General features: G+C 52.8%; 2 protein-coding genes across 14 annotated transcripts in view; one reads left to right on the top strand and one right to left on the bottom strand.

Annotated features, from left to right (window-relative positions):
• Nucleotides 1–1,116: 1,116 nt before the first annotated feature.
• On the top strand, nt 1,117–7,000 carry BPIFB2 (BPI fold containing family B member 2). The gene is made up of 16 exons (XM_038166447.2): nt 1,117–1,147; nt 1,342–1,647; nt 1,864–1,954; nt 2,279–2,383; nt 2,462–2,596; nt 3,142–3,187; nt 3,463–3,523; nt 3,878–3,969; nt 4,107–4,283; nt 4,652–4,693; nt 4,774–4,938; nt 5,140–5,207; nt 5,686–5,731; nt 6,070–6,133; nt 6,231–6,307; nt 6,580–7,000. The coding sequence occupies exons 1-16, from the start codon at nt 1,117–1,119 to the stop codon at nt 6,646–6,648; spliced, it is 1,575 nt and encodes a 524-aa protein (XP_038022375.2). The 3' UTR covers nt 6,649–7,000.
• A 1,138-nt stretch (nt 7,001–8,138) lies between these two features.
• The window catches only part of LOC101794408 (BPI fold-containing family B member 4), a 29,102-nt gene continuing 21,433 nt past the window's right edge, over nt 8,139–15,807 (bottom strand). For all 13 annotated transcript variants that reach the window (XM_072026397.1, XM_072026401.1, XM_072026402.1 and 10 more), the window contains 11 exons: nt 14,866–14,929; nt 14,412–14,475; nt 13,830–13,921; nt 12,668–12,841; nt 12,108–12,161; nt 11,740–11,907; nt 11,592–11,659; nt 10,214–10,256; nt 9,617–9,680; nt 9,233–9,309; nt 8,139–8,645 (listed from right to left, as the gene is read on the bottom strand). In XM_072026397.1, the coding sequence (XP_071882498.1) occupies nt 8,622–8,645; nt 9,233–9,309; nt 9,617–9,680; nt 10,214–10,256; nt 11,592–11,659; nt 11,740–11,907; nt 12,108–12,161; nt 12,668–12,841; nt 13,830–13,921; nt 14,412–14,475; nt 14,866–14,929 (892 nt within the window). In that variant the 3' untranslated portion in view covers nt 8,139–8,621. The remainder of the gene's footprint in view (nt 8,646–9,232; nt 9,310–9,616; nt 9,681–10,213; nt 10,257–11,591; nt 11,660–11,739; nt 11,908–12,107; nt 12,162–12,667; nt 12,842–13,829; nt 13,922–14,411; nt 14,476–14,865; nt 14,930–15,807) is intronic.

The raw sequence follows: 15,807 nt of genomic DNA, 5'->3' as shown, positions 1-15,807 counted from the left end.
GGCAGCTCAACCCTCTCTGGAAGAGTGGTCATGCCTCAAAGTTTGGATCACAAATACGGAGGGGGAAGAACACCCAGCAGGGAGGAGAGCTGCATGGGGTGCAGAGGATGTGCTGTCACTGGGCAAAGGGAACAGAAAAGCAGGATGGACCCAAAGCCCAGGAAGGAGGGGACCCTGACTCCCCTTGTGAGGACCTTTGATGCCCATAGAGATGCCACTGAATGCATCACCCACCTTTTTTATTTATTTATTTATTTTTATATACCGTTTGCAATAGTATTGCCAGTGGATTTTGATTGGGACTGAAGTGGAGAGGCAGCAGTTATTGCATGTTGGCCACTCTGCAGGTTAGAGATCATGCCTTCAAAAGTCTGCTCTTCTGCTTGGTCTAAAACTCACTGAACCCAGCAGAAATACGCCTGCTGCCTTCAGCAGACTTACCACCGGCCTGAAGGAAAGCCCAAGGGGTTTGTCTGTCCTTCAGGAGCATCCTCACAGTGTTCACGAGGCCTCCTTCCACACAGCATCAGGTCTCATCCCTTTGGATCTGAGCAGCACCCACCACAGCAGCTTCCCCGTGGCGTGGAACCAATGCCGCTATCTAACAGTGTTTGATTTCTTGGCACCCTCCTTCCAGAGACTTTGTGCTCCTCAGTAACTTCACAATGCAGGCGAGCTGCCCTAGCACCTGCTGCTCAATATTTCACCCTGCTGGGTCGATGGCCAATGTAATCAGGTCTATGGGGAAACAATAAAAAATGGTATACAAAACAAAGCACCCCCTCCCAGCGCACCCTCCTGGTTTTCAGCCCTCTGCCAATTTCTGCCTCCATCAGCCCTGGTTACACAGATATATAAAGCAAGAACACATCCTTGTGTGGCCGCAGCCAGACACAGACAGAACTAGAAGAATGGGGAGACCGGGCAGAAAAGGTAAAGATGCATTCACGAAATGAACATTGCTTGTACTTTGGTGTGTCTCTGCGAGCATCAGTCCCGATCAGAAGTCCTCCCTCTGCAAGGACTGATATAGACGTGCATGTTGTTAAACTTGGGTTTAACAGGTTAAACTTACCGAATAACTTGTATTCTTAATGCTGTAAGAGTATCACAAACATGATAAGCAATTCTAGAATGTTTTTCAGAGGTAGGTGACTCTATTACCTCTGTATCTGATTTTACCCTACTGCATACCTTCCATTCATTCCTGAGCTAATTTTAACTCCTGATTATTTCATTTTGTATCAGTTGTAGGCCATTACAGGATATTTAACAGGCGTAATGGTGGTGCTGCAAGCACCACTCGAGCTTACACACTTGCAGGAGATTTTCAAGGCTGAGCCTTTTTTTCAGCGCTATTAAATGCCCAGGTGCTCCACGAGAGCTATGCATCATTATTTTACAAAAACTGCAAAGCCCAGGAGCACAAACACAAAGCAGGAGCTGAAGCCACAGCTCCCGAGCACGGTCCCACACCTTGGCAGGACCCCGCTGTGCTGACCGGGCATCGCGGGTGCCCTCCTCCCGCAGGCAGCGCCGTGGCCCCGCTCTGCGCCCTGGGCACCCTCCTGAGCCTCCTGGTCCCCGCGCAGGCCACCAGGTCTCCCGACTGCGGGGGCATCCTCACCCCGTCAGGACTGAGCTACCGTAAGTACACAGCCCGCACCTCTCCGTCCAGGCAGAGGCATCCTCTTGTAAACTTACACCGAGCATCAGCTCATTTTCATCATCCCCTTCCTACAGCTAGTAACAGTGGGGTCTGGGAAGAGGTGGATGTGTGGCACCAGGACAGATTTCAGTCTGTCCGCCTCTGTGCGTGAGACCGCAGGCTCAGGGGCTTCTAATAACTCTGCCCTATTTCAGTTGCTGAAGTTTCAAGACCATACGCAGAGGTGGTCCTCAGGCAGGACCTGATGGACCTGGACCTGCCCCTTGGCTCCCCCAAAGCCAGCAGGTGAGTCCACGGCTCTGCCTCACCTGGGCTTTGTGACCTCTCCTCTGGGTCCTGGTGGAGCTCCTGGAGCACCGTGAGCACCAACACAAAAAGCAAAAACCCTCCTGGGAATCGACCTGGATGTCTTAAATATCCATTTAGAAGCAAGCTCCCTGCTCCTCCTTTGGGGTCTGATGGCAGCAGCCCCGGTGCCACCCTCGGGGCATGGATTTGTCTCTGCAGGGCGCAGACCCCACGGACACTCGGTGTTTCTTTGCAGGAGCAGCCTGGGCTCGCACCTCAGCCTGCACTGGGCTCCTAACACCCACGTTTCCTCTCAAGCAGGGACCAAATCAGCTCTGTCCAAGTGGTCGACCTGTCACTGTCACTTGTCCCAGAGGCTGGGCTGCGGCTGGGCATCGAGGTGGACCTGGGCATCACCCCCCCGGAGTGAGTAGTGCCTGCCTGCGGGGCTGGGGCAGCGGCACAGGGCAAGGACCCCCCAACCTGCGCCGTTCCCTCGTGCAGTGCAGCACCCAGGCTGGCGAGGCTGTCCATCCTGGCCGACCTCCACATAGACCTGAGCCCCGACGGCGACCTGCAGCTGATAACCTCCTACTGCAGACCCACTGTGGAGGTGCAGAGCGCCGAGGAGGTGGGAAGGTCAGCCCGTGGGGTTTTTTGGCACGGGATCTGGGTGAATGGGGGAACAAAACTGAGTGACAAGTACATAAAGGTGGTAGGACCAAAATCTGATCACTGGCATAAAAGCTTACAAATGTCAGTGCAAATCCTTTCGCTTCATGACAGAAACTTTGTTCTGCTTACAGCCCCGTTTTTTTTTTGTTGGTTGTTTGTTTGTTCTGTTTTGTTTGTTTGGTTTGGTTTGTTGTTTTTTTTTTTGTTGTTGTTGTTCATTTGTTTGTTTTTTGTTTGGTTGTTTCTTCTTCTTTCCCACCACAATGTTACAAATTTTTCCTCTCATAAAGGAGCAGATGTTCCTAAAGAGCGTAGCAGGAAAGTTTTAATTCAAGTCCAGTGGCAGGTCTTTAACATTTTAGGATTCTGAACTGCAGTCACAGCTTAATAGATGATGGAAAATGATGACAATGTCTCCAGATACTTTCTGGGTCAAATCAAAAGACACTAACACCTCCCTGGCTGAGCTGGTGCTGCCTAACTTCCTCTGCTCTGTTATTTTCATCCAGCAAGTCCTCTAGTTCCGACCTGGACAAGGAGATGAATGCCAATAAGGTAAGATAACGTCCGTACAGACACGAGACAGCAGAAGACAAACTGGCACGGTTCTGTAAGAATTAGAGCCCTCAGGTGAACCTGGCACTTACAAAACCCACCTGGATGTGCCGGGCATCCCCAATATCCCTCCACACGGGATGAGGATTGCATCCTCTGTCTGTGATCCCCCATCTGCCAGCTCACAGCCAGCCGATGGGGATGTGCAGGCTGCAGCAGATGCCAGCAGCCCCTGCGCTCATCTCCCTCCTCTCATCTTTGCTCTTATCCCACAGATTTGCTTGGAAGTCTCCAAACTGCTCCTTTTGCCTAACGAGCAGCTGATGTCTCTGACAGGTGGGCAGCTCGGCTCTCAGGCTCGTTAGGGTTTAGGGGCTCCTGCTGGAGCAGCGGTGGCTGCTCTGTGGCTGTGGGTTTTGTCTGCTGGGAAATGAGCTCCCTGTGCCCTGCTGCGGGGAGCAGGCAATGGCAGCTGGATGGGGGCTGCTCCGTGGTGGGAGCTCCCCTCCTCGGTCAGGTGTGCCAGAAACCTTGGGGAGGGCAGGATGATAAAACACGAGAAATTAATCCTTCTGCTCTTCCCCTCCTCACCTGTCTCCTGTTCCTGGGGGAAATCCAGCCTGCTCACAGGCACAATCTCCTGTCGCTGCTCCCCTCTGTTCTCTGAGTGCCCCTCTGCTCGCTTTGCAGCTCAGTTCCCCATCACCCCCCGTTGCCAGGTCCAATACCTGCCGTTGGCTGCCCCCGTGATCTCCGAGGAGGGAATCACCATGTCCTTGCAAGTAAGCACCACATCCTACCTGTGCTGCCCAGCTCCTGCCTATGCACTCATCTGTTTGCCACTTCTCTGCCCTGGGTGAGCAGCTGCAGGACGAGGTGGACACCCCAAGCACCCTGACCCCTTTTCTGTCCCCTTCAGACAATGTTCCAGGTGGCAGGAATGGCAGTGCCCCTGCCAGTCAGCCCCACGCCGTTCAGCATGCCCGAGCTGGTGAGCTCCAGCCCTTCCCACCTCACCTTGGCTTTGTCTGAGCACTTCTACACCAGCCTCTTCTTCGCCCTGGAGAGGGCTGGAGCCTTCAACATGACCATCCTGGTGAGTAGTGCAAGCAAGCGAGGAGGGAATAATAAAATGGACGGCGATGGCTGTGCCCATGCCCCATGAAGCCGTAAGGGAGCTGTGCTCCCTGAAAGAAATGAGAGCATCTCTGAGAGCCCATGGAACCGCACTGCAACACCCCCAGCCTCTTACCTTGACCTTGCAGGCAAAATTCTGCTGCTCAAATGGTGCATGGGAAATTTACCATCAGAACTAGCCAAAACACAGCTTCTGGCACGTGCTGGTGTGCAGGGAAGGCCGCCTGCATTTGGCAGCTGTGCAGCACTCAGCAGCGGCTGTGCCAGACCCCAGACTGCAGCTCCTGGGGCCGCCAGCCAGCTGATGTTCTGTGCTTTGTCCTCCAGAGCCCACTGACCACCGCCACCATGGCACAGAAGATCACCCAGGTACGTGGCTGCTTCCAGCACCCGCTTGGCACAGCCCCTGCTGCGGGGGCTGCCGGGCTGCAAACGCCTGCCTGCGGCAGGTCGGCTCCCTGTACCCCGAGGACCTGCCCGTGATGCTGAGGGCCGAGCTCAGAAGCTCTCCTCGGGTGGAGCTGGAGGAAGGCCGAGCAGCCCTGAAGCTCTTCCTCACCATCCGCGTCGGGGCAGGCTCGCCAGAGTTCCAGAGCTTCCTGAACGTGAGTGCGGTGAGTGAGCGCTGCAGGACGGGGCCACGACCACTGCTCCCCTCAACTGCTGCAACGAGCACAGGTCTCTGTCACAGCAAACAGGGTGTGAGGAGCATGTCGTGGGGGCACTGCACAGATGGCTTCATCACCTCTCAATGCTCAGAGCTGAAATGGGACAGTTTGCTCGCTCTGATCCTGCCCTCCCTGTTCTCCTCGCAGGATGTGACTGCAGGACTGCTGCTCAGCGTCACCGACACGCGGATGATGATCTCTGCAGCAGTGATCGAGTAACGAGTCCGGCTGTGCTCTGCAGCCTTGTGGGGGACACCGTTCAGTCATTGCATGGGATGGGAGAGGCAAATAGCCTGAGGAATTTCTTACCTCTGATGGCTTGGTCGCTGTGGAGGTCGCTCTAGCCCAAGGGAAATGGCAAGGCTCCAGCAGCAGGACCAGAAAGAAAAATGCTGCCCATCTCCCTGAGCACTCCGTGTCCCTGCCTTCAGCGAGCCCTCACCACAGGTCCCAGGGCCAGGACACTCCCAGCTCCCTGCTGCTGTGCATGGGGGCAGAGACAGTGCCCACTGCCCCCTGCTCCCTGCCATGCGCCCAGCTTGGGGAGCTGCTGGAGCCCTGGGCACAGCCCTGACCTTCAGAGCAACGTGCAAGCCCCTGCTTATCACCAAGCATGGTCCCCAAGGAAAACCCTGCTCAGCGACCCAGCCAAAGGGCTGCTGAGCAAATCTCACGCTGCTCTTTGTTTTGCAGAGATGCTGAGCTCAGCCTGGCTGCCTCCGACGTGGGCCCGGTGCCGGTAGGTGCTCCCAGCACCCCGAAGTGATGGAGCACAGCTGGGCTCCTGCCCGCACCGTGCTGAGCACAGCAGCCCTTGCTTTAGTGCTGTCCCCTAAAGCCTGGCCATCCCCAGACAGCTTGCACCACCCCGAGCTCATGCCACAAAATCCACAGCCTGGCCATCAGCAGGGCAGCACACGCTCGTGGTGCTCGTCATGCTCATGGTGCTTGCTGCATCCCACAGGGGCTGGGAGAGGGGCAGCACTCCAGGACCCCACTGCTGCGGGTCCTGGCCTCTCTCCACCCCTTTAGAGCCAGGCCATAAAGAAGCCGACCCTGTGGCTTTCCCCTTTGCAGGCCACGTTGCTGGAAGAGCTGTTCCTGGGCACTGTTCGCGAGGAGGTGCCGGTCTGGATGAATGGTGAGGAGTGGGGACACCCCCCAGGCACCACCAGGCATGAAGTGTCTCAGCTGGGAACCTTCCCTCCTCTTTCACCTCTCCCTGTTTCTCTTCCTAGCGGTGCTGAATGAAGGCGTACACCTGCCACACATCTCCACCTTCACCTACACCGATGTCAGCGTCATGATTCACAAGGTAAGAAATCACAGCATGCAAGTTTCTCCCCAAAACAAGACATTTAAGTTGCTTCCTGCTACATTTGATTTAAAGGGTACCTGGGAGTGACGCTTACCTCCTGGCACTAAAATAAATCTGAGCCTGCTTCTCCTGTCCTGCTAACCCACAGAACCGAGCTTCATTGCTTTACGTAGGCAGCCCTCTCTAGCCATGCTAACATGAGCAAAAAATGCTCATTAGAAGGATCAGGGGCAGGCTGCAGTGCTCAGGCCTCCCCCACCTGTGTCTAGGATTACGTCTTGCTCCTGTGCAACCTCAAGCTGCAGGCGAGACATGGTGAGCAGGGGGCCATGGCCTGAACCCGGTGTGCCGTTAGCTTCACCTGGAGGAAAACGGGGGCACAGCCACCCCACTGACTCTGAGAGGATGTGTCGTGTTTTCTCACTGCATGAAATGTTTAAAATCTTCTTTCTTTACTGAAACAACATTTTCTCAAGCGTAGGATAATAATGGCGTTTTGCTAGTGGCTTTCTCTTCCAGTCTATTTTTTTGTTGTACAAGGAGGATGGATTGTAACAATGTTCCATGCTTTAATTAAACATTTCTCTTTAATATTGCATTTTCCTGTATGACTATTGACTTTTTTTTCCCCTCAATGACTTGTACTGAAAGATAGATGAATTTCATCTTGCTGAGTACCAGTACAGATGTCCAGACCTCACATTTAACTAAGGGAGCATCAAAATCTCACTAATTTATAAGGACGTGAGGCAGCCCCGAGCTTCTCAGCTGCAGAACACTATCGCCCCTACCCACAAGAGACATTTCATGGCTTTTCCTCCATTTCCAGCGTTACTATGGGAACAAAACAGCTGGTGAGTTTTCACTCGGCCAGAAAGAAGGAAAAAAAATAATCACATCTGTACAAAGGTTTCTAATATTAGACTTGAAGCCAGTCACATTTTTGAAAGCAGCAGTTGCATGTGGGGACCGAGCTCCTGCAGCAAGCCGAGAGTGGGCTGGGGGTCCCCTGCAGGCACCACGGGCAGCTTCCTGGCTTCTGCTGCTGCTCTTGCAGCGCGCTCAGGGGGCAATGCTGCACTTAACACCCAGCCCATGAAGCTGTATTAATTACACATGCATCTGCTTTCATATGCAACTACCGTCCCCATCATTTCTAGCCTTTGGAGCTGCTGAAAAGCACTTGAAAACCTCATATTTCAGAGAGTTAGAAATAGGAAAGGAAACAAAACAAGCCAGGCTGATTTATTGAAGGGACTAAAAAAAAAAAAAAAAAAAAAAAAAAAAACTGAAGGTTTATATGCCCGTCCTGGGGACCTGACTAATGATTTTAACGCCCGAAGTTGGCAATAGCAGGAACAGTTCCTAATAAAAGTTTGCTGGTAGAGCTGCAACCATTAGTCTTTGACTAATATATCTTAACCCAGTTTCCCAAGAGGAATATGCTACAGCAGTAAAAGAATTTATTTGTTTGGCAGCAGAGGTTCTGGCCGGGGGATTTACTGCACTGCTCTGCTCTGACCCTGGTGGCTGGGGTAGGGGAGCTGCAGCCCCGCTCCTGGCCACGCACATCCCACCTGCAGCAGCAGGCTCAGCCCCAGACCTGGGTCATGCTGGGGGCCAGGAGGAGCATCTGATCAATAGGTAACCCAGCCAGGAGTAGCCACTGAAAATTCAAGAGTGTTTTTCCGAGGGATTTGGGGAAAATTTGGGAAATTTTCAAGCCTAAACCTGAAATACCATCAGAGAGGAGCTCAGTCCCCCAGCAGGAGGCAGGAGAGGTGCTCTCCCCGAGAAGCAGCAGAAACAAGAACCGCCTTCCGAGCACTAGAAGTCAGAATGTTTATTACTAGAAGAATCAGTGACAAATGTATCCTGAGCTCCTGCTCAGCACTTCATCCGCTTCTGCACATGGCTGGTGACTTTTAAGTAGAGAGCCACATGCAACAAGTTCCCTTTTCCATTACACTGAGAACAACTTTCCCACAGAACAAATTTTCAAGGAATTTAACAATTCAACTGCAGCTTCACATGCAATTGGTATAACTGCGACCTCTAAGTCACGTTAATTTCTCTAAATAAATATTTTTACACAGAGCTGCCTATCTGGTTTTGGCTTATGCAAGTATCTTAATACTCACACGAGCCAGTTAACGTAAAGTGCCTTAAATGTTACCAAGAATCTCGAAGCACGTTTAGAAAAGGAAAGAAGATAATGCCAGTCTCGAAGCTTCATCCTCGCTGGTCCTTCTCCCTCTTTCTGCCCAAGGCTACAATCAGAAAGAGCTCTCCACGCCCTCTCCTCCCCAGCTCACACAAGGATCACCAGCAGGCCCTGGAGAAGTGCGAGAAGCGACACGTTTACATTATTCTCTGACCTCAAGGGATGCTGGCTCACAGCAGCTTGTCAGCAGCACAGCGAATTGAAAACCCTCCTGCAAAACTCCTCGAGTTACACTTGTAGCAGGGAGTACTCAGCATCCTTTGGAAAGTGCCAGAGAACACCTGAGTTGCTCTGGGATGTCACCAGGATGCACCAAGCTGGAATTTGGTGCAACCCAAGGCACTTTGAATGGTGCTGCTCCAAAGGGGTTGCCAGACCCAGTGCCCCACATCAGAGCTGCTCACACAGAGCAATCCAGGAGGGATGGACAGCCCAGAGGGGGGAACCAGGATCTACCCAGAGAGGCTGGACACAGCTCATGTTGTTCCCAGCTTGGTAGCACCCCTGGGCACGAAGCACTCAGCAGCATTTTCTGTCCTGAAGGAGGTCAGACCAAGCAAACCTTTCTGCCCCCACAGTGTGCTTTTGCACACTGGCACACTGCTGGCAGGGTCCCATTGCAGGAGCCACACGCCAGAAACAACCCCAGTGACCTCCACCAGTGCCCGCCAGAGGAAAGAGCCATTGCAGGCACTCACCACCAGTATCTGAATATCCACTTTCACCAGCGGAATGCCCAGCACATTCGGCAGAGGGATCCCGACGCCCAGACAGCCTGCGGAGACAGACAGAGCCTTACCAGGCACCTGGCCAGGGGCACAGCACTGCTCTGGGCAGGACTGGGCAGTGTTTTGCTGCTGACCTCCACCAGCAACGCCTGCCGGGGCCCTGAGGACCAGAGCGGGGCTGGGTGCAGGTAGAAGCAGGCTGGGAGGTTTAACCACAGCCCCAGCCTGGGGACTGCAGACCTGCACCCACGCCAGCTCTGCCCTGCAGCTTTCCCACATGGACACCACCCCACTCCCCATCACCAGAACTTAGCCAAAGCACTCCCGGATTTACAGCTGGCCCATTTTCCTTACCATTGATGAGAGGCAGCAACGTTTCCGCCAGCAGCTGACTGCAGTGGGGCTTCAGGCTCGAGATCTGAAGCAGAGAGGGGCAGCACCGTGAGCAGCGCACGCGGCAGCAGCACACACAGCTCAGCTCATGAAGGCAGCCAGGCCTCGGGATGGGAAATCACTTCCCACTAACACAGCAAGAGAACGTACAGGCCCTCTTTTCATTAAAACACTTTTCTTCCTCAATTTTTAGTTGGTGCCTCACTTAGGAAACCTTCTACAGGTAAAGCTCCTGCTGGAGCTCAGTGTAAGGTTTGCACAGGCAGGGGTAAATAAATGGAGATTTCAGACTACATTTGCCTTAGTAGAAGAGACAGAAGACAATAAAATAAAATAAAATAAAATAAAATAAAATAAAATAAAATAAAATAAAATAAAATAAAATAAAATAAAATAAAAATAAAATAATAAAATGAGAGAAGACTTGCTACAACCTCCAGAACTACAGCTAACAGCTCAGGCCCATGGCAGCTGGGACACGGCGGCATCGCGCCTCCCTCCCACCCTCCCCAGTGCTGCATCCACGTGGGAAGCAGCAGGCTGGTAGGAGAGACTTACGTCACTGATGCCAACGTCAGAGGACTCCAAGGAGAGGGAAGTGCTGTGGAAGCAGAAAGCAAACAGCACATCAGACAGCAGGTCACTGGCCAGAGCTCACGGACCCCAGACCCCTGCCCAGACCCCCGCCACCTCTGGTGCAGCATTACCCTGCCCATGGGCAAGTGACCCCTATGAACATCATCAGGGCATTCCTACAGAGATCACAGTGTTCTTGCTTAAAACAAAAAAAACAAAACAAAACAAAAACAGGCACTGACACACTTGTAAGAGAGCAAAAAGAAAATAACGAAATAAAAGCAATAAATCAACATTAAAATCTTAACCTAATTTTCTTTTCCTTGAATGAAACAGCACTGCAAGAGGGCACACACTAGCTCCTGGCTTCCCCTTCTCTCTCCGGTGCTCAGGCAATTATTCACCTTAGAGGAGGAGCCAGCACCTGTTTAGCTGAGAGCAGAGCTTCTAGAAAAAGCATCCAGTCCAACTTTAAAGATCATGAGCTCTGGAGAATTTGCTGGAGTTCCTAATCTATCATTTCGATCACAAAGCTATCTCCATAGCTAAAACCTGTGCTTTATTTCCACTTTGAATTTCTCTATTCTGCTTCCATTGAATCTTGTTATATCTTTGTCTATTGAATTAAAAGCCTGTGATGCATTTCCATTCTCTGTATCGCTGCATACAAGCTATGCCAATGTTGCTTCTAAATCTAACTCTTTGACAAGGTAAATGGCTTGAATTCTTCAAACCTCTTGCTATAAGGAATGCTTTCCAGTCTTTAATCATACCTTGACTGGCATTAATGATAGCACTTTCCTTCACTCCTTTATCACTCATGTCCAACATCAGGCACTTGGAAGTGCTGCCCAGGACCAAAGTCAAACTGACAGTCTCACGGTTTTTCAGGCTACCTCACTTCTCCTTGTGATAAAAAGGCCACAGACTTTTCCTCCAGTCTCCTCAAACTCTCCCACTGCTGCAAAGTTTCCTGAGAGCCAGCACTGCGCATCTCTTGCCATCAGCCAGGCATCACATTCTCAGATTTGGGAAATCCAGGGCACACAGACACTGGAAAACTCCTCGAGTCAGTGGCTCCTGAGCTAACTTGGCCATGGAGAGACTTTCACAGGGCTGCACTGCCTGCCTTTATCAGACGTGGTTGTGCCACACTCCCATCACGTCTGCCTTCATTTGGTGTGCCCCAGCTGGACACACTGGTACATCCCCAGGACACAAAACCCTTCCACCATCTGGCACCCTCCTTTCCACCCCAAAGGAGAGCCGGAGCTTGGCAGCAGGGACGAAAGCCCCAGGCTGGGTGCCACAGCCAGCATTGCCCCCAGCCTCCTGCACGGCCACGGCGGGGACAGGCTACCTGCCCAGGGACAAGGCCAGCACCAGGCTGCTCCCAGAGATCGACACGTGGACGTTCAGGCCGAGGTCCTGCAAGCAGACAGTGAGAGGATCAGCCCACGGACACGGCTGTGCATCTCAGCAGCCCCAGAACTTCACATGCCACTTACGGCCTTCAGGAGCAGCAGGTTGAGGATGGATCCGTCCAGGCGCTTAATGAACACCTGGATCATCACCGAGAGCTCGACGGTGGCTTTGTTGTTCTCCAAGAGGATGAGTGGCTTCCCGAACAACTCTATCCTGATGCTCAGAGGAGAGTTCATGGAGCAGCTGGAGCACTGTGGGGAGGGGGCACATGGAGGTGGCTGCCCAGCACCAAGCTGGGCTGCAGAGCACCAGCTCCTTCCCCCGGCTCCATGCATGCTCTGTGCCACCAGGATGAGGAGCAAAGGACCTGAGGCAGCACCCTGGCACACCCTAGGTGGCCTCAGACCCAGCAAGGCTTATGCAAGCATTCATGGCAGCCTAAGTCACTCACCCCAGAGGGAAAGAGGGTCAGGACGGCATCTTGCAGCTGCTTGGCACCTGAGAACTGCGGGAAGAGAAGCACACACAGCCCAGGTGGGTGCCAGTGGGTTCCACTGCCCACCCCTCTGCCCCATGCCCCTGCTCCCAGATGGTTTGTTCATGTTCCTGGGGACAGTCCTGAGCCCCCAGCCCCACACTGGCCTCCAGTTGCACACACATCTATGCTACGGCAGCACCCACTGCCCACAGCCCCCTCCAGCCCTTCCCAGCTCCCAGGCACTGCCAGTCCCTCGTGCAGGTGGCACCACCAGCAGCAGGAGGAGATGCAGCCTGGAGGCTTTTAGCATCTCTCCACATGCAGACCCCTAACATTTTCCCATGGAAGCACAGCTGGGAGGTACAGAAAATATGTGCACCCAGAGAATTGCATTGCCTGTATGAAGCCCAGTGCCAGCAGAGCCTCGCACCCTGCTCGGGCACACGGAACTGCTCCCTGAGCAGAGCCAAGGGCGGGTGGGCACGCATCACCAGCCCCTTCCCCTGGTGTGAACATGGCACTGCAGCACTCACGGCTTCTGGCGTGCAGGTGAATGTCTGCGGCTGGACCTGGATCAGGAGGGACAGGATGGCGTTGAGAAAGCTCTGGCGCAGCCCCAGGACCAGCAGCCTGTCCAGCAGCGGGGGCAAGGCGGAGGCGGACGAGTCGTGGGGGATGATGCTGCCTCCCACCTGCTGCACTGCACCCTGCGGAGGTGGCACCAATGTTAAATGCTAACCTGGTCCTCCAGAGCCCTGCAGCCTGCCCAGACCCTCAGGAAGGAGACTGCAGCTTTGGGCAGGCTGAAACAGACACCCCCCATCAGCAGCTGCAGGAGATCATCGCGCACAGAGCCATTCTCTCAATGCTTAATACATGAAAGGAGATGACAAAGCCCAGAGTGCATAACTGAGACCCCTGCTAATGAGCACAAAGTGTCCATGTCGCAACTCGCTGCTCCATTTCATTCTTCCGATCTCCGACCACGAGCCGTGCAGCACAGGCACTGCCAGCAGTGCGGTCACAGCACTGCGTTCCCCCAGCGCTCAGCCAAGTCAGAGCCATCGCTCCAACTGCAAGAAGCTCGCACCAGCACCACTGTTTGCCGAGGAGACCAACTCTGACCATCCCTGCAGGATAAAGACTAACCCCAGTGCTGTGTCTGCACTTAAGCAGTAAAGGAGCACTGCTGTCATACCACCTGGAGCGTTTGTTATTCAGCCCTTGCTGTTCCTTACCGCGTATGTGCCAGGTGTTCCTCACTAGCATTTATTTAAGCTCTCCTGTTTGAAAGTACTCTTTGGTTTGGTGTTTTTCCAGTGAGACAGCAGTAAAAACTACATCCATTAGCTTGGCTTAGCATTCATCCACCATAACGACTACACAGCAAAGGCAAAAAGCAGAAGCACCCAGTCTGCAAATGGCTGCAAACCACAGACACACGGGCAGAACTGGGGAGGTTTGCCAAGAAAGCAAAAGAGGGCTCCAAGAGAAGCACACAGTCACTTCGTGATGGGTTTGCCTATCATTGGCCTAACATTTAGCCAGCACTCCCAGAACAAGTCAGTAGCCCAGCTCTTCCATCTGGCTGTGCAGAAGGATGACAGCAGCTCCCACAGGCTCTGGGTGTGCGGTGCTGGAAGACCCCACGCTGCAACCACGCCTGCAGGGTCTCGTTACCGAGCATCAACTTACATCTAAATCCATCCCGAGGTACAAGCCAGATGTAAATGGGAGGCTGGCCAACTGGTAGTGAATCGTTCCCACCGTGCCGACCGGGATCACCGCTTCAAGGAGAAAAGGATCATTAAACACCAGGAGAGAAGCAGCACCATGAACCCCTCCCGACCCTCAGGTCCCAAGCAGACCTCACCCCCACAAGCAGTAAAAACGCCGCTACTACAATGGGAAAACACCCCCAGATTCAGCTTTGTGGGGCCTGAGTTCAGAAAACAGACAAAAAAGAGCAACAAGGATAGTAAGGTAAATCCAGGGGTGACCTTTAGAAGTGGTATAAGGAGGGCTAAGGCGTGAAGTATTCACTCTAAGTGTTGACATGTGAATTCAACATTCAACAGCAGTCCCAGACACTTGGAGGACAGAGATTTACTCTGAACAGCGAGCACCTTGGGCCCTCAGCTCAGTCTGTATGGATCCAAACCCCCGCAGTGGGCAGCGCTGACCTTCCCCAGTGCATCGGGGACAGCAGGGGAACACACGTGTCCCTGGCCATAGCACACAGGACACAAGGAAGCCACAGCTCCACAGGGAACATACCATTGAGCGTGCCCAAGAACTGGATGTTCACCAGGTTGACGATAATATCGATTACCGGACACAGCTGCAACAGAAAGCAGGAATGGGACAGCTCAGGGCTCAGCCAGCCGCCTGCAGGCAGCCCTCCAGCACGGACCCCCGGGCTTTAAGCTGCACCCCAGGGAAGCCGTGCTGTGTGGCCATGAGGTGGCAGCTGGGGCATCGAGAAGGACTCAGGGGGGTGGAGAAGCCCTGGAGCTGCGTTGCCCCACCAAGCAGATTGCTTCGACCTGGGGAACGTGGCAGGCATCGTGCTGCGGGCAGAAGCACGCCAGCAGCAGCAGGCTGCCTGCAGCACACGGCGGTGATGTGGGAATGCAGCGCAGAGATGCTGCAGCTCACTATGGCTTTTTAACATGTTGTTCTTGATATTTCTGCATTTCAGCTGTGAAAGGATGGCAGTCTTCAGGCTTACCAAACCGGGCAGGGTTGCTGTCAGCTGGTTCAGCACTAAGTCGTTTACTGATAGGGACAGTAATCTGGAAAAGGGAAAAAAAAAGAGAGAGAATGAATGAGAGGGGAGAATTGAGCTAACTTGTGAGAAGAGAAGGCTTCAGCACTTGGGGTGTGCAGAAAATATTGTATGAAAGTGAGTTTCTCACACTGTATCCTGAGCTCGGTTGTCTCCCTCTGGCATTTAAATCAGTGTTGTAGTTTAGGGAAGGTGGAGTTATTGTGAAATATTTCTGTGTTGGTTATGGGAAACAAACAATTTACATGTGGAATAACAAGAGGAGAAAACTGCTGTGAAACATTTCAACACTGCTGCTAAATAGAACACTCTGGGTTACATGCTGCCTGCAGGCAGTGCAGACATTTAGCGTGATAATCAATATATTTCTGGACTACTGAGTTAGAACACGCAGCCACACACTCTGCAAGCTGCAGACAGCAGGATTCATAATGCATCGCACTGCTATGCCTGAGTTCTGCCCACAGACACACCTGACGAACTGCCATGAAGTCAACTGCACGTGTACATGCTCACCCTTGCTCCACAGGAGCTCACTTCCAGTACACCATCACTTTAATCCTGCTAAAACCTAAAAAATGAACCCTGGAGTGGGTGGTTTGTGCTCCCCTTACACAACTGCTGCACAACCAGCTGCTGCACTGATTGAAATGTAATGCATAATGCAAAAAAGTAATGATGCAAAAATTAATTAGGAGAAATTCACTGAACCTCAAAAGTGAGTAATCCAAAACCAACTAAAGAAAATATTTTCCAACGACCAATTTAAACAGTGCATTCATCAGTACAGGAAGTAAGCAAATTCCTTCTGCCAAGAATTTAATGAGACTGAGCAGGAGATGGGGCATTTGCCTGCACTTACACATACCCGCAGAGGTCAGCCCA

Source organism: Anas platyrhynchos, chromosome 21 (genome assembly GCF_047663525.1).
Source record: "Anas platyrhynchos isolate ZD024472 breed Pekin duck chromosome 21, IASCAAS_PekinDuck_T2T, whole genome shotgun sequence".
Taxonomy (NCBI): Eukaryota; Metazoa; Chordata; class Aves; order Anseriformes; family Anatidae; genus Anas; species Anas platyrhynchos.
Note: the sequence above shows the minus strand (reverse complement) of the source record. Positions and strands in the feature narration are given on the sequence as shown.

Bases quoted from the DNA above. Each gene is read 5' to 3' on its own strand.
- BPIFB2 (XM_038166447.2), top strand. From the start codon at position 1,117: ATGATAAGCAATTCTAGAATGTTTTTCAGAG. The intron at 4,694-4,773 runs GTACGTGGCTGC...TGCCTGCGGCAG, and splicing joins TGGCACAGAAGATCACCCAG to GTCGGCTCCCTGTACCCCGA. The intron at 5,732-6,069 runs GTAGGTGCTCCC...TCCCCTTTGCAG, and splicing joins CCGACGTGGGCCCGGTGCCG to GCCACGTTGCTGGAAGAGCT.